At 37.7% G+C, this 17,123-nt stretch overlaps 3 protein-coding genes across 3 annotated transcripts; 1 reads left to right on the top strand and 2 right to left on the bottom strand.

Moving 5' to 3' along the window:
• The first annotated feature begins 2,141 nt into the window (after positions 1-2,141).
• Positions 2,142-4,756, top strand: LOC129374319 (tubulin alpha-1C chain-like). Its single transcript, XM_055052691.1, has 4 exons — positions 2,142-2,221; positions 2,856-3,078; positions 3,152-3,300; positions 3,385-4,756. Exons 1-4 carry the CDS (start codon positions 2,219-2,221, stop codon positions 4,357-4,359), a joined length of 1,350 nt encoding a protein of 449 aa, XP_054908666.1. The 5' UTR covers positions 2,142-2,218; the 3' UTR covers positions 4,360-4,756.
• Positions 4,757-7,584: 2,828 nt separating this feature from the next.
• On the bottom strand, positions 7,585-10,028 carry LOC129374378 (L-selectin-like). Its single transcript, XM_055052764.1, has 8 exons — positions 9,987-10,028; positions 9,486-9,881; positions 9,280-9,384; positions 8,683-8,862; positions 8,301-8,480; positions 8,126-8,215; positions 8,013-8,034; positions 7,585-7,895 (listed from the first exon to the last, which is right to left on the bottom strand). The coding sequence occupies exons 1-8, from the start codon at positions 10,012-10,014 to the stop codon at positions 7,823-7,825; spliced, it is 1,074 nt and encodes a 357-aa protein (XP_054908739.1). The 5' UTR covers positions 10,015-10,028; the 3' UTR covers positions 7,585-7,822.
• A 1,051-nt stretch (positions 10,029-11,079) lies between these two features.
• Positions 11,080-15,928, bottom strand: sele (selectin E). Its single transcript, XM_055052500.1, has 14 exons — positions 15,854-15,928; positions 15,675-15,750; positions 15,157-15,561; positions 14,946-15,050; positions 14,660-14,851; positions 14,376-14,567; positions 14,064-14,252; positions 13,754-13,930; positions 13,463-13,651; positions 13,180-13,368; positions 12,887-13,072; positions 12,592-12,771; positions 12,364-12,496; positions 11,080-12,254 (listed from the first exon to the last, which is right to left on the bottom strand). Exons 2-14 carry the CDS (start codon positions 15,715-15,717, stop codon positions 12,194-12,196), a joined length of 2,241 nt encoding a protein of 746 aa, XP_054908475.1. The 5' UTR covers positions 15,718-15,750; positions 15,854-15,928; the 3' UTR covers positions 11,080-12,193.
• Between the last annotated feature and the right edge of the window lie 1,195 nt (positions 15,929-17,123).

The following is a 17,123-nucleotide window of genomic DNA, read 5'->3' as shown; positions in this document are numbered from 1 at the left end:
TTGTTGTTTAACGTTGTTTAAGGTGCTGCTATTGTTATTAACCAGTTTTGGTTTAGTGTGACTAGATCATTTTTTCCTCATTTGTTATAGGTGCTGCCAAATAGACCAGTGATGTGACGGCATAAAATTGTTGTGACAGAAGAGGGCGCTCTAAAGCATGTGTAAAGTGTAAAGTGGTAGTGCTGCCTGACTGCTGGATTGGGCCTTCTGAATTTTATACGTGGTGACACATTACAACCTCAAGCTTTAATGCATTTTCTACGATAATTAAACCTTTCGTTGTGATGTGGTAGGAAAATATATATTTTGGCAAATTATTGCACTTTTTTTTTCTTTTCTCTTCTATTTTTTAACAAATAAAAACAGGCAAAACGTGGCAGCCAAATACAGTCAACTCTCTTTACTGTCTCGTTAGATAGTAAAGGAACTGCTATCTCAGTAGTTGTTAAACTGCTGCAGTATTTCACCCAAAAACCCAGGGAGCTGTCAAGACAGTACGTTGTTGTCCAGTTCTACATGTGAATATTTAAATACCACATGAAACAATTATGTGAATTTGCTCAAGTGAGATTAAATTGTCTCTGACTAAGAAAAGGCATTTTTAGGATCCAAGGATTAAATCGGACCTCGCAGAAACATTCACAACCACTGACATTGTGTTGCATTACAACCACAGACTACAAAGTGTTTATTTGACAGACCAAAGTAGCGCTTAGTTGTAACAGGAAAAAGGAATTACATGATTTTTAAAACAAACACAAATATGAAACATGCATTTTACCCCTTTCACTCTGATGCTACTAAATAAATCCAAATAGAAGCGGTTGGGCTATAAAGTTATCTAATCATTAAATGGATTTCATTTGTATTGTCTTGTCAACGCTTCAACACTTCAGATTTGCCACAGCAAGAGGTATGTGGAGGTATGCAGCGCCCCCTAGTGGATAACAGACGACACCTTGTACAGCTTGTACAATTTTTCCAAAATATATGTTATTTAAAATAGTTTTATGTGAAAGGTATGGACAAGTTTGTTGAAAAAAAAAAACAATGCAAAAAACAAACACGCAAAAAAACAACAACAAAAAAAAAAACGTTTTAGTACAGTTTTATTTGGAAACTTTCACTACTTCACATCTATAAATTCCAGTGGACGATAAAATAATAAAAATATTTTTTCAAGTTGGTAAATTAATTGTCCAAACTGACACTTATTTAATTAAGTTATAATTTAATAATTTACCAAAGAATAATTCCAGTACTTCTAACCTAATCTTTAACTCAGTTTAATGTATTTTGTGGTGGTTTCCATATTGGTGAGGTGAGCAGAGTAGAAAACCTTTCCCAAACACTGGTTAGAGTATTTGAGGGTTGAGCCCAACTTCGGGGAATATCAAGTACCAGTCTTGAGGTGACCTCCAGGAATAAAAAATAACTTCAGATGACTACTAATACCATGTTTTTCTCCTAAAATTCAGATTTTTTTATTTTAATTTTTTTTTCAGAAATGTGTACAGAGAGTGTTCACAGATTTGAAAGTCTTATTACCAGTTGTCTATACACCATAACTGTGAACAAGTTGTATTGTATGCATTACTGGTTTATCAACAGCATCATGCAAATGGACCAGGAAAAATAGATGAATGCATGACTTACTTCCTTCCCATGCTATTTTTGATTGGACCGCTGTTTGTTTGATTTGATCTGATTGTTTACAAAAAATGTTAAAATAAATGTTTGTTTTTTTTACTGAAACAGAATTTCAGAGTGACAATCTCAAATGTTTTGAGAATTTGTTGCATTTGACAAATAATTTTTAATTAATAATAATATATTTCCCTATTTTATTTTGTAAAAAGCAAATCTGACATAAATATTCAGAACCAAAATTAGCTTATCTTACTTATAATAGCAATAATCAAATGAGTTAGCTTGAGTTAGTTGAAAATCCTCCTCTGTCAATAATTATCACATTCACCAGAAGCTGGGGGTGTTTCAGCAAGTCAAATACTTGTTTCATTTTTAACCAATAAGAAAGTGTCTCTTGACACCTAACCTATCAGATTAAAGTGTGTAGTTCTTTGGGCAAATGGATATAAATAGTGCCTCCAACCTGCATTCATCACTTTCTTCTTTCCGCAGACACTTACCTGTCAGTGAGAGAAAACTTTGAAGCTTTTTCTTCTTCCAACACCTCAAACTCTCAACTTCAGGAATTATGGTGAGCATAAAAACGAACTGTTGCTATTCATCTTAATTTTGTTACAAACAGTTAATCTAATCTAACAAAACTAGCACATGAATACTTAAGTATATTCAGCTTTTCAAATGCAGGAAGCATTCCCCTCTTGGAGTAGAATATGTAAGGAGCTGCATGAGCCTTATAGAAACTGAAACTGCTTGTGTGTTTATATTTATTTTTTGCTCCCACAAAGCTTGCTTATTAAGCTCCATAGGCCTTCTCATATATGAAAGAAACTGCTTTCATCTGCGTCTTTAATTATTTCCTGTTTGGTTACTGAACTTTATTCAAATGGGATGTTGTTCACACAAAGACATCTGTTTTCTGACTTCTTAGCAGGAAAATTATTTATGTTTTCATTTCCAGTGTTCTAGTTTGACTAGTCAAATGACTGTAGTCATTCGATGCTGGTGTCTATTAACAAAAGAGCCCTTATCTCGTTGCTCTGGTAGATAAAGGGCAGCCAAAGCCATGTGATTTGTGGCCTTGAAATGTAATTGAGAGAGGAAAATGGGATAGACCAGCATTTTCCATTGCTTGCTTCATGTATTTTAACATTTCTTGATCATCGCATTAAGGTGATTAATTTTTTTTCCCTCCCCTTGCACCACAGCGTGAGTGCATCTCTGTACACATAGGACAGGCTGGTGTCCAGATTGGTAATTCCTGCTGGGAGCTCTACTGTTTGGAACATGGGATACAGTCGGATGGACAGATGCCCAGTGACAAAACTGTTGGAGGAGGAGATGACTCTTTCAATACGTTCTTCAGTGAGACTGGAACTGGGAAGCATGTCCCCAGAGCTGTTTTTGTTGACCTTGAGCCGTCTGTCATTGGTAAGAAAGATCACTCAATATATTAAGAAATAAAGGGGAAAAAGTTTTCTTAATCTGAGTGTCGTGTCTTTAGATGAAGTGCGCACTGGAGCATACCGCCAGCTGTTTCATCCTGAACAGATGATCACTGGTAAGGAAGATGCAGCCAACAACTATGCCCGTGGACACTACACCATTGGAAAAGAGATCATTGACCAGGTTTTGGACAGGATCCGCAGACTGGTGACTATTTCTAGAGTCCTGTTTAGCTTTTCAGATTAAAGAAGATGTAACTCTACTTCACATGTGCTTTCCTTTGGTCCCCAGACTGACCAGTGCACTGGCCTTCAGGGCTTCCTGGTTTTCCACAGCTTTGGTGGAGGAACCGGCTCTGGTTTTACCTCCCTGCTAATGGAGCGTCTTTCTGTGGACTACGGCAAGAAGTCCAAACTTGAGTTTTCAATCTACCCAGCTCCTCAGGTGTCCACTGCTGTGGTGGAGCCTTACAACTCTGTCTTGACCACACACACCACCTTGGAGCACTCCGACTGTGCATTCATGGTGGACAATGAGGCAATCTACGACATCTGCCAGAGAAATCTTGGCATTGAGCGTCCCGCCTACAACAACCTGAACAGGATCATCAGCCAGATCGTGTCCTCTGTTACTGCTTCTCTTCGTTTTGATGGTGCCCTGAATGTGGATCTGACAGAGTTCCAGACCAACCTGGTGCCATATCCTCGCATCCACTTTCCTATGGCCACATACGCCCCTGTGATCTCAGCCGAGAAGGCATACCATGAGCAGCTTACAGTGGCTGAGATCACTAACTCATGCTTTGAGCCTGCCAATCAGATGGTCAAATGCGACCCCCGCATGGGCAAGTACATGGCTTGCTGCCTTCTGTACCGTGGCGACGTGGTGCCCAAAGACGTCAATGCTGCCATTGCTGCAATCAAAACAAAACGGTCTATCCAGTTTGTAGACTGGTGTCCAACTGGTTTCAAAGTGGGCATCAATTACCAGCCACCCACTGTGGTTCCTGGGGGAGACTTAGCCAAGCTTAAGAGGGCAGTGTGCATGCTGAGCAACACCACAGCTATTGCGGAAGCCTGGGCTCGACTTAACCACAAGTTTGACCTGATGTACACCAAGCGGGCCTTTGTTCACTGGTATGTAGGGGAAGGGATGGAAGAGGGTGAATTCTCTGAGGCCAGGGAGGATTTGGCAGCTCTGGAGAAGGATTATGAGGAGGTTGGAGCTGACAGCATGGGAGAGGAAGATGAAGGAGAAGAATATTGAACAGACATGCATAACTTGTCTAAATTTCTATTTCGATAACAATAATAAAGGTATTTTTTGAGGCACTACTTTACTTCAGTTGACTTATTTAATCATATTTATTCAATAAAGCCCATAATTATTCAGACCTCTGACAGGTTAGTATTTTATATTATTTATATTCAACCATGATGCTTCTTTCTGATCGGAAATGACAGACAATTCCCAAAAGATAACCGTGATTTTAAAAAGCATCTTTTTCGTGCGTGTGTATTTGATATTTCGTAAATGGAAACTAAATATTGATTGAAAACTGTAAGTTATTTTTAAAAATGACAGTTTTATCTTGTAGTGCGAAAGGAATAAAATGCTTTAATCTATACATTTTTGAAAAGAAATGTAACATGTGAAAAATGTTTTCAAAGCTGAAATAAAAGTTGCACAACAGCCTCATGAAAAATGTGTATTCTGTTCTTTGTTAATTCTTACAGCTACTTTTTGAACAATTCATATCCCTCTTAACAATCAATTCTGTTGGTATTACAACAATCATCTCAACTTGTTTTATTGCTGCTTTATTTCTTCAAGGTTGGAGTTTCTTGTCATCAAGAAACTAGACTGAACTTTCGCTTCGTCCAATGATTCTGTAAGAGTTTAAGCTGGGACATTGGCTGGGCAACCCCAAAATGTTAAGGCCAGTAGAAACATTTAGAGCAGCTAAATACAAAGGCATCCCATGCTGTTCAGATTTTATTTTATTAGGAAAAGAAGAAAAAAAAAACCTTTTTCATTCATCTTCACAATTATGCACAAGTTAGAGGTTATATACAATGGAGGGCCAATTCACTGTAAGTGGATGCTGTGTATTGAAAACTTCAAGAATATCGAATATTAAGTATCACTTCACTTTTGCACTCAATAAGTTACTTCTATTTTTAAAAAGGGAATGTTTGACCAACCTGTTCATGCATAGGTGGTCCAGCCTTCTTGTCGGTGTAAGTGCACACTGACAGGAAGGATGTCCCATCTCCATAACTATAGCATTAGTCTTATTAATGACAGTGGGGCAATTTATTTGTTTGGTTTTTTTAATTTACATTTCACTTTGTTCCCTTTTCTTCCATTTTTTATTTTTATTTTAAATGATACTCTTTTCTGTGATGAACAGTGGTCAATGGTCCTGTTTTGTACATTTTTGTTCCCAAGAAAAAAATGTTTTTTTATTGTTCAAACAAACTGCATTTTGTGTTACTCCTCGGGAAGGGAAGTGGATATTGTTCGTCCTTATGTTTTTGCAAAAAAATACTATCGGAGCAACTTGGTAATTTTTTTTTTTTTACTCTTAATTTCACTCGTTTTCTGTTATAGGAAAAATCCTTCTGGGGCATCTTTCAAGGTAATGGCACAAGGATACAAATGACTTGAAACCAAATGCTATGTTCTAATATCCTTATAAAACATGTTTGTTTCAACTTACTATAAAACAAGTTGTGTAAACCTGGGATTAATAATCACAGTTACATATTCTATAGTAAAATAAACATGAGCTATCCACAACTATCAAAGCACAGGCTTGGTTATCCAATGTGGGCCTAAATTAGTGTGAAGGAAACTGATGACAGGAGTGACTTAGATCTGACCTGTTGCACAGTCTGGACAGGAAGTGACTTTAGCATGAGTGTTGGAGCATGGCGACAATCAGGTACGACAAGCACAAAACCAAAGCAAAGAAAAGTCCCTTGGTGAGTTCCGTTAGGGCCAGACTAAAGAAAGAAAAACATTGAAATACAAAGCACTTTTTTAGTTCTAGACAGTTCACCTACTTGGTCATGCAAGGTCACAAGATGCCCTCAAAGTTCTGTGGTTGAACTCTTTACAGTTATGTTCAATAGGTTCTTAAACCTCCCTTTTATGCTACTTAAGTGAGAGGGAAAGAAAAAGAAATTACTTTTGTATCTCAAACATAAACTTTATTGGTATTCCATTTCCAGTTTCCCAAGCACAGAGGAACAAAGTGGCTCTAACTGGCAAGGAATAGAGGGTCCGCCTACTAATCCAAAACCACGTTCACAATGGCAATGGCAGTTAAAATGCCTGGACCCAAAGGGGTGGAAACAGTGCTGGGAACATTGCTGAAGATCTGGCAAGAGTTTGCATGTGTTTGCAAAAGAGATGCAAAAAATCTGTTTTTTTTTTAACGAGGAAGAGGGAAACTTTTCTTCAACATTGCTTCAACATAGTGTTTATTAACAGAGTCTAAATACATTTACAGTGCACGCATGCTCACATTTAGTTTGCTATAAACATTACATTAGAGTAAGATTTTAACTGGGCCAATATGACACATTAATTAAGTTGATCTGAGCATGTGTATCATAGCTGTAATGTATTTTTTAGCTGTTTTGTCACCAGAACAAGAATGTTCAGCATGAATGTCTTGGGTTATGGGTCAGATGGAAAGTGAACCTCTGCACTGTCTTCCTGTCTTGTGGTAAGAATTAAAAAAGGTTTTCTTATGACTTCCCTTCAATTTTGGCTTCCTTCATTGGCAGAGTTCCATAAAGATTGCACAGCAATCAGTTACAATGGTAATCTCACTGCAATTTGACAATGTTATCTCCATGCATATGACAGTGCCACAGACTCTTTTCTTATTCATTTGCGAGTAAACCTTTGTGTGATGTTTGATAGTGACTTTAAATTTGTCAGATCTGCTCAGTGGTGGAGAATTTTCTTTCCAAAGCGGATTCATAGTTTTGACAAATCATCAACATAGCAACAAACTGTCTGTTTTAGTGCTGTTTTACTACATCAGATTTCTGTTTATTTCAGGATTCTGTTTAAGGTTGTATTATTTATTTTTCAGTATAAGATAAAGATGTACTAAATTGGTCCCAGATCTGGGGAATTATTGGGCAGCAGCATGACGTAAATAAAACAGGAAAGATTCTTAACATAAGTAAGAATTAAAGTTTGAACCTTTGCAGTCCACCCAGAGGATGCACGGTCCACAAATATACCATCATTTGACCTTTTTATCTCCAGGAGCAAAGGCACTGTTCGGAGGAGGAGCTCTTCTTAATTTAGACTTATAGAGTTCATAAGATCTCATTTGCTCGTAAGGAGCAAACTGCACTGGGCTCTCTGAAGTTGAGGTCCCTACCAAGATACAGGAATGTGTGGATCAGTACAAACACCAAGACATACAAGTCAAAAAAATTTAATAAATGAGTCCATATACTTACATTTATTTAAAAAAAAAAGATTAAAAAATACAACTTTATCATTCAATTGTTATTTGAGATGGGTATTTTAAGACATTATATACACATTTTTTTTTCATCTATAAGACATGTGATATGCAACCTTTATTTTATTGTAGAGTACTTGAAAACAGACAGTAAATAAATTTGTCAGGTAACAGAACAGTTGTCCATGATAAATATAAAAATATATATTCTGCAATAATTATCTGCATATTTTGTTAGGGTGTGAGTGAGTTTCCACTTGTTCCTCCATTTACATCACTGGGTGGACTTGTTGCATCTTCAGGCTCCCTATGAAGGACAAGACTTTCAATTAAAAAAACAAAACAAAATTGCACTGGTTAAAGGTCGTACGGAAACTGAAAAATGTGGCGATGCTTCGAACAACTTCCTTACTTCAACACTGACCTGTCTTGAGCACGTTTCTTCTCTGCAAGAAATAAACAGGCACAGACATCAGTCGTGTAGCTAGTTTTCACAGTATCTCATATTTCTTTAAAGCCCAATGGAGAAATACTGACTTTTTCTGTGCCTTATGCAGCAGAAACAGATGCAAAAGAACGAACACAAGGCTCCACACCCAGCAACAGCCAGCAGCGCTTGTTTATAGCCTGTGAAAAAGCAGCACAGATTTCTTGTCTTCTGCCACAAAGTCCATTTTTTTGGGACAGAATCTTAGCACTTGCATGTAATTACTTGTACAAACAGGCCTCGGTCCAGTCCAGTGGCCATTAGCTGCACAGGTCACAGCTGATGAGCCAATCATAAAGAAACCCAGATGGCATTTGAAGTGGCAGGTTGAGTTAAATATCTGACCTTCTTTGGAGCAGCTGTAGTTCCCATTCAAAGGCTGAGACAGTGGGGGGCATTGCACAGCTGGGGTGCAAACAGATTGAAAACATATGCAACGATGTAATATCTTGGAATTATAGTCTGTGTAAAACATATTTGCTTAAAAACACAAAACATATTAGCGCACGCAAAGGAAGTCATTGAAGACAAATCCAATAGAGGTCAACAATACGCCACAATCTTCGATTTAGTAATTCTGCATTTGAGGTCAAAACTATGTATTCACCAGAACAAACTGGCTGTACATCACTCCAGGTCCTGTTGGCCTTGCAGGTCACCATATATGAGCCGTTTATGGTGAATCCTGGATCACATTTAAAGCTACAGGTCGTGTTGAATTCCCACCCTCCTTGTGAGCATTTTAGGTCTCCATTTTCAGGCTGAGACAGAGGGGGGCAATCCACAACTGTTGGCAAGAGTGGTTCAAATAGACAAAACTTATGTAAGAACAAATACTTTTTCCAAATAGAGCTGAAGTGTGCAAGTTTTGATAATTGAGTGGGGCTCAGGAAACAAAGGAAACAGGTGTTTTGCTTAATGCTAAAAAGAAGAGCAGGACGAATGCAAGAACAATGTTGATGACCTCATGTGGAAAGAGATAACAAGTAGGTCAAATGTGTGAACAATAATTTGGAAAGTGGTCCACTTCAGTCTGTTTTTATGCTCTTCCTGTTATTTGATAAATTAAACATGACCTTGTAGGACATATCTTAAGCAAATTTGCTATTTTGGCACAATTTCCCCTGAAATCAGATGGTTCCATCCTGGCTATGCACTGTGAATCTCATGTATTTCAGTCATTTAGAAACATCTTTATATTCACCTGTTTGGCACTTATCTCCCTCATAGCCGTCAATACACAGGCAGGCTGCGCTGTTTAAAGTCTCCCAGCAGCTTCCTTTCATACAAGATGAATCGTTACACTGAGCTGTTAAGGACAAATATTCTTTGTTACTTATGAAGCCAAGTTGCACCTTTTTATTTTACTTTTAACTGAATTGCTTTCTGAAAATAACCAGTTTCACTTACCTTTGTAGCAAACTGGCAATTTGGTTTTAGCACACTTCTCATCGTTCCACTTCCCTCGGTTCTGTCCATTATTGACATACATCTCAACACAAAACTCTGTGATGTGATTGTTGTTTGGCTCATTTTCTGCCCATGAATGTTCACCGACCCACGTGCTGTTGTTACCAATCCACTTCCAGGTTTCATTTATGTGTTCTTTTATGAGTCCAATCCAGTAATACGGACTCTTGGTTCTGTTCGGCAATATGGACACGATGTAGTCGTTCTCTGTCTGATTCTGGATAACCACCATGTCTGTGAAATGTTCCTGGCACCATTTTCTAGCCTCAGGCCAGGTCATTGTGTCGTTTGAGTAGTGGTATGTCCAGCCCCATGTTGCTTCTGCAAAAGACCAACCTGAAAATAGATTAGGAAACAGAATTTGCTTCTATAGAACAGCTAATGCTTGTTCACCTAGTCATGTTGGTCATTTCATGACTAACATGACATGACAAAACCCACCAAGAATGATGAACAGAAGCCACATCATCTTTAATGAGCAGCTTTACCTATTTAAAAAGATAAAATGAATAGTTAACAACAGTTAATAATCTGAAAATGTATCTAATGTGTTACTTACCCAGAAATGCTGACGTATTAAATGATCAAAAACTGCAACAATGCTTTACTTCCAACATTTGTTTTCTCAATTATGTCAAACAGAGAACCTCATACGCCTGAGGTGCATAAGTTGAATATTATATTGGCGCAGCTTTTTGGTCAGTGAAGGAGTTTTATACTTGCCCAACATTATCATAGAATAGCTGGATGTTTGTATTGGTGGCACTGAATGATTTATTGGTCTAGCTTGACAAGAATTAATGTTTTGGGGAATTCCACTCATTTCTGATAAAGGTCACTCAAGGGGGAGATTTTTTTTTTTGTGTTTTTTTTCAGTGCTAATAGTTTTATGGTTTGTTTCTTCACAAGAAGAAATAGTTGTTTTCTATATTCAGCAAAATATAGAAAAACCGCTCAAGTTTCTCACTGGACGAAGCTGCAAAATCTAGCATCAATCAGCTTGATTAACGTTAGCCTTTTTCACTTTTTAGTAATCTGGGAAGCCGTCCATTTTTAAAACAACATAAATTTTCCATGTATATTTTATTATTTAGATTGTTTCAAAATGATCTTGTGTGTTATTATCGATTGTTGTTTTTTAAAAAAGCAGAGCATGACATGCAGTAAAAATGCAAAACATAAGTGTATTGTCATCCCAGTCAATATGTTTTATACAGTTTCATGTCACATGTATGGTGTTTTATCTTCTATTTTGTTTTATCCTCTGTGTTTTTCTATGTTAATATTTTTGAAGTACTCATATGTAGTGTGCTATATAAAAAAAGTTGACCTAATTTCTTTGTCGTGTTTATAATTATAGCATCAGGACTTTTCATTTTGGTTATACTGACATTTCAATAGAAATGAACACTTGCTTAGAGGAATTAGTTGTTTAATTATCTGAACTTGTTTACAATTATGCAAGAGCAAAGTACAAACTCATGTACAATCATAAAAGAGTTTTTGTGCAAATCTGTGCACAAAGATTGTGCAGTTTAACAAGTTCAACATTTTTGTTTACAATGACTCAAGCAATGAAATGAGGACTCTTAGTTTCAGAAGAAATGATTATTCAGCATTTCTCAGTATAACAAAGTGTTAATTTTGACTGACATGACATGAGTAAATGATGATGCCATAGAACAAAAGAATTGTATGTAAGCCATTGATACATGTCCAAAAGGATTTGCAATTTCTTGGAAGGAGTAAGAAACTGCTACTAAAATGTGTGGAAAGGACTAAATATTATGGAGGTTGAACCAACAATTTTAAGAAATTTAACTCTGATCAGCAAAGAAATTGAGATGTTATGTAAAAAAGTAATAACATTCGTCTTGAACTCTGACTTTTACTTTTTTGGTTTTCCCCTAAAAGTGCTGACAAACCAAACAGCGACTTCTCAAAAACAAAAAAAATGCTGAGGGCTCATTTTCTGCCAACAAAATGTGAAACAAACAACTTGAGCAGTGCAGTTTCCTCACTGGCAAACCTATCAGAATTGTTCATCTACTCCTGTTGACCCCGAGGTCAGGGTAGAGTCAGGAGGACAGGACGTCTGTCATCAATCACTGTGTGGGAACCGCTGTAGGCAGATAAGATGACTGAACCAACATACAAGTAGGACCTTTGCATTGGTAGCGGGACCTCTGAACATTATATGGAAACAAAACCGATCTGTTAAATAAGACATGATGACGTGAGCACAATAATGGGTATAGTTTGACATTTTGCTGTATTTAACCATCTTTATTTAGATTACTTGCATATTGAAAACTCACCCATACATTCACAGATGCAGATAAACTGCAGCTACAGCTACAGGAGTTATTTGCATTAAATCAGTTTTATACTTAACATTCAGAAATACAGATCCCATAAATAATACTATATAAATACTGATATTAATTTGCCAAAATAATTCACAGTACATCCACAACCTTATAAAACATTCACAGTAAGGCCAAAGTAAAATACATGTCCAGCATACAGATAGCGCTATCGAACAATATGTTCATTATAAAACTCCCATTGGGAGAAAATTGACACATTACATCCATCATTTCTGGTTAAACCATGCTTTCTGTCTGTTATTTTGGGAATAATGTGGCTCAGATGAGACTGTCAGCGCTGCTTTTGTAGACCTGAAGCGGTTCCTCCGAGTCAGAGGTGCTGTCAGGAAAAAAAATTAAGAAGAAAACAAGTTAAGTTCTGTGATTCTTCAAATTTTATGTTTAACTTGATTAAAAAAAAGAGAGAGATAAATCCACCCAACATGTACCTGTTTAGCTCAAACTTGGATGCCCTTTGCTTCATTTTTTTCAAAATCCACATGACCAGAGACACACCGGATGCCAAAGCAGTGGCTCCTGCTGCCACACCAGTGGTAATAACAGTGGCAGGAGCTGAACTAGCTGTGGAGACATTATGAAATGTGAACAATCTGACCAAATTTTGAACTACAAATTCTTCTTCTATTTGAGTATGTTTTATTTTCCTTTTTCTTTACCTTGACAAGTGGGGCCCTTTCCAGTCCAGCTGCCACGGCGATCACAGGTCAGGATCTCATGTCCGTCTAACGTGTAATCCTGATCGCATGCGAAGAAGCACTGAGAGTTGAAGACTGGCTGGCTGACTGAGCAATTAATATGACCGTTTTCTGGAGCATCAAGAAAAGGGCACCTGATTGCTGAGGGATGAGGAGAAATTATCTTTAAAAAAAAATCTTACAATTGTGGCAATAAATCTCTGCTTGCAACAACATCTACACGTAGGTCATTGTTTAGTTTTATTTTTTTTCACACCTTTGCAGGTTGGTAAGGCCTCACTCCACTGTCCACCTTGACTGCATGTTGTGGTGTTTGCTCCATGCAGCTCAAAGCCTGCTTCACAGCTAAAGCTGCAAGTGGAGCTGGGGTCCAAGTCGGTTGAAGGTTTACTGCATTCTACAATCATGTGAGCTGCTCCATCTGGATTCTGGCAGGTGATGGCTGTCACAGGAGGTTGTAAAATGTATATTTAGTGAAGTCAACTTTGATGCATAGCTGGTGACTGGAATATGAAGAACAAGATGTGCATACGCTTAGACGTTTCTCACCTTCGCAGTGTGGCATCTTCTCACTCCATTCTGCTTCTGCTGTGCATGTGACCTCGCTCGGTCCCACCAGGCGATGGCCAGGGACACATTTGAAGCTGCAGCTCTTTTTGTAGCTGAACCTCATCTCCATATCATCTTCACAGCGCAGGGTACCATTTTCTAGTTCCTGCAGGGCTGGACACTGGACAGCTGCAACACACAGAGTAAACAGTTTTAATCTTTAGAGTATGTGAGAAATAAGACCAGAGAACGAACACTGCAAGAAGACATGAGTCAATCATACCTGTGCAGAAAGGTGTGGCATCAGTCCACGTTTTATCTTCAGAACACTGAATGGAGGGCGCCCCCTGCAGTTTGAAGCCTGGGTCACAGCTAAAGCTACATGTCTTTCTGTAGCTGAACCTCATCTCTGTGTCACCTTCACAGCTCATTGCACCATTTTCTAGATCCTGCAGAGCAGGACACTGGACAGCTACAACAAAAAAATAATAGTTTTAATGTGAGGAAAGCCTTGCGATGTCACCAAAAAAAGACTATTAAAAACTTTGCCAAAAAAGATATGGACAACACATACCTTTGCAGGTAGGAATGTCATTGCTCCACTGTCCATCCTCAGAACATTGAATGGTGTGCACACCCTGCAGTTCGAATCCTGGTTCACAGCTAAAGCTGCAGTTCTTTTCATAGCCATGTCCATCAACACATTTCAGAGAGCCGTTTTCTGGATCCTGGAGGGCAAGGCATTGGACAGCTGCGAAACAAGGCCTCATTAATAAACCCCAATTCTTTTCTTATAACATAAAATTATAGCTAAAAGAACCATGATAAGAAATGTTTGATTTCAATTTTTAACTCGGTAAAAAACATTAGAGCTGTTCGCTCACCTTCACAAAGGGGCATCTTCTCACTCCAAACAGCCTCTGATGTACAGGTGATCATCTCTGGTCCAACCAGGTGATAGCCAGGGGCACAGCTGATGCTGCACCTTTTTCCATAGCTGAACCTCATGTTTGTATCATCTTCACAGGTAACAAAACCATCGTCTGGATTCTGGAGGGCCGGACACTGAACAGCTGGATGACAGAGAAAAGAAAAAAACTAAGATTTTCATTATGTCTGAAAGACATGAATGCTAAGTTTATCATCAAAGATCTGCATTTCAGAGCTTTTACATTGTGAACAATCAGTGGCCGTACCAACACATGATGGCTTTGATGCATTCCATTTTCCAGATGATTCACATTGCAGAGTGATGGAAGAGGAGTCATCCAGCTCGTATCCTTCCATACAGGTAAATCTGCAGGTGGAGCTGTAGCTGAAATTTCTCAGAGGATCAGAGCACTTCATAAATCCTCTTTCGGGAGCAGACAGTTCCTGGCATTGAATCACTGCAGGTGACAGGACACAAAACAGATTCTTGAGAAGTTGTTGCTGATGGAGATGCCGAGTAATTTCATCTTTGTGTTGCAATTCAACTTACATTCACATGTCGGGGACTGCTTTGACCACCTCCCTGTTTCTTGGCATTTCTGAGGCTCCGACATACTTAGCTGATATCCTTCTTCACATGAATACTGGCACGAAGATTCAAAGGAGAAGTTCTTGTACTTGTGACTGCAAGTTACGCTTCCATTTTCAGGACTGATCACTTGATCTTTGTTGCATTGCACAACTGCAAAACAAACATTATTCATCCAGATGTTTTAATGCTGCAGGCATCAAAAAATCTCTACCACAACTAGAAACAATACAGTACAATTTCTCACCTTGCTCACACTTGTCTCCATAAAAACCTGAAAAGCATTTACACATGTGGCTGTTGATGGTCTCCACACATTCACCATAGATGCATGAGTCGTTTTTACAGGCAGCTGGCAAAAAAATATCACATGGTTGATAAATCCTCAGAATTTTAATCTTTAAGGATGCCTTCATGACAACATGAACAAAACTAGAAAAAGATAATAAAGTGCTCACCTGTGTAACACAAAGCGGTCTTTTTCTTTGAGCACCGCTCATCGTTCCATTTCCCTTCATCCTTATCCCTTTTAATGTACATCTCAACACAATCTTCAGCTTGGCCTGAGGTCATTCCACTCTGGCCATTATTTGGTTCACCGTCAGCCCAGTTGGTTGCTTCGTCTGTGAGTGATTTGTTGGTCCCAACCCAGGTCCAGACATCATTAACCTTGCGGATCCCAATCCAGTAATAACCGGCTTTCTTTGGTAGCATACTTTTCAGGTGCTCGATCTCCTCTCGATTCTGGATTGCAACCATGTCTGTATAATTTGTCTTGCACCATGTTCTGGCTGATTGCCAGTCCATTCTGACGTTTGAGTAGAAGTAAGACCAGCACTCCACACCAGTCCACATGCACAGCACTTTAAAGAGAGAACAAAGACACTTGTTACACTGTGGGACCATAAAGGATCATCAATATGTATTCATAAAAGTTAAAAAGTAACTTTCATTAATTAATTAAATTTTTACATACTTGAGCAAAAAAAGACAAATGGCTTCAACGAGGGAGACATCATTTATCCACTTTTTTGAAATCCAAAGATGAATTTCTGTCAAAGCAAACAAAAATTGCACATTAAGACAAAGCAATGCCAAGTTTTCCATTAGCAACCTGATCATAGCAAAAAATAAAAAGTAATCCAGTGAACTCACAGTTTTAGGGTTGATGGCTGAAGAACTTCAACAGTCTTGTGATTCTCCTGAAACGATTCTGAGCTTCATTTGCTGAGGAGCCTGTTTTTATACTTTGCTCTGATCCGGTTTCCAGGAAGCGTTCATTCCAGTGAAGCATTTCCATGGAATTTCCCCGAACCTCACATATCATTTCCTTTCACTTCTTGATGTCTAGAAACTTTCTCTTGCTTACTTTCAAAGAGAAAATGTTCATTATTAAGTGGGATTTATATGTAGGTTTTATTTGTAAAAACTCCATACTAATATACTTTACAATTTATTTTTGCTACTTTATATTTAAATATGATATAATTGATATAATTGATATAATATGATATAATTCTATTAAAATATTCTGTCTTGTATTATTCTGACAGTATGAAATTAACTTTTATGTTTATAATTATTATTCAGATTGATTTTGAGTATGATTTATTCATAAAAATACATACTTATTTGTTCATTTGTTTGTACAATGTTTGATTGATTCTTTGTTTATCTAAACTTAGTTTAAATAAATACAAATAAATAAAAAAAACATCACTCTTTCAGTCTGGTGTTATTACCAATGTTCTCCAACCACAAGAAATGGATTGCACTGATCAGAACCATGCAACATATATTAAAATAAACAAGCCAACACTCTTCTTTGCTTTCTTAGATAATGAATTGTTTAATACCTCAAACCTTAAATTAATTTAATCAGCAATGTACATATTTTAGGAATGTGACTAAAATACCAGAGTAGAAACTAAAGATAGATTTATTTCTTCAAATGTTACACAACACATTTTTGGCACAATGTTATGTTCCAGGGAACTTTGGTTATCTGCTTTCACTAGTTTCCTAGTGCTGACTCAGTGCATGTGAAATGTGAGTTATCAAAAGAAAAAATGTGTGCTTCAATCAGCTCCTAAATTGGGCATGGCACCACTTAAGATCCTGAAAACTGAGGAAGTGATACATGCATGAATGATGGGACCAAGAATCAACAGATAACATGCATTTCGTAAAAGCAGTTGGAACAACAAAGCCAAATAGGCAGGGAAATGCTTTTGTACAGAATAAGGAGAATCAGAGGGGCCCGCAAAAAGTTCTTTGAGTTTGCGGCTAAACAGAAAATCTCTGATGGCTCATATTTTGGTATGAGCCATCATACCAATTAAAAATCCTGACATCAGAAAACTGTTGATGGATCACATTTTGGGTGTGACTTTTGTGGAAGCTGAGATATTCAAATGTTCTTCAT

Source organism: Poeciliopsis prolifica, unplaced genomic scaffold (assembly GCF_027474105.1).
Source record: "Poeciliopsis prolifica strain line A6 unplaced genomic scaffold, Auburn_PproV2 SCAFFOLD002, whole genome shotgun sequence".
In the NCBI taxonomy this organism is placed as follows: Eukaryota; Metazoa; Chordata; class Actinopteri; order Cyprinodontiformes; family Poeciliidae; genus Poeciliopsis; species Poeciliopsis prolifica.
Note: the sequence above shows the minus strand (reverse complement) of the source record. Positions and strands in the feature narration are given on the sequence as shown.

Excerpts from the sequence above, each read along its gene's own strand:
- LOC129374319 (XM_055052691.1), top strand. Across the intron at positions 3,079-3,151 it reads CCTTGAGCCGTCTGTCATTG|ATGAAGTGCGCACTGGAGCA; the intron begins GTAAGAAAGATC and ends TCGTGTCTTTAG. Across the intron at positions 3,301-3,384 it reads TGGACAGGATCCGCAGACTG|ACTGACCAGTGCACTGGCCT; the intron begins GTGACTATTTCT and ends TTTGGTCCCCAG.
- LOC129374378 (XM_055052764.1), bottom strand. The coding sequence starts at position 10,014 with ATGATGTGGCTTCTGTTCATCATTCTTG. Across the intron at positions 9,385-9,485 it reads ATTGCCAGTTTGCTACAAAG|CTCAGTGTAACGATTCATCT; the intron begins GTAAGTGAAACT and ends TGTCCTTAACAG. Across the intron at positions 8,035-8,125 it reads CTGCATAAGGCACAGAAAAA|AGAAGAAACGTGCTCAAGAC; the intron begins GTCAGTATTTCT and ends TATTTCTTGCAG.
- sele (XM_055052500.1), bottom strand. The coding sequence starts at position 15,717 with ATGATGTCTCCCTCGTTGAAGCCATTTGTCTTTTTTTGCTCAA. Across the intron at positions 14,852-14,945 it reads TGGAGACAAGTGTGAGCAAG|TTGTGCAATGCAACAAAGAT; the intron begins GTGAGAAATTGT and ends TTTGTTTTGCAG. Across the intron at positions 12,255-12,363 it reads TCCAAGTTTGAGCTAAACAG|CACCTCTGACTCGGAGGAAC; the intron begins GTACATGTTGGG and ends TTTTCCTGACAG.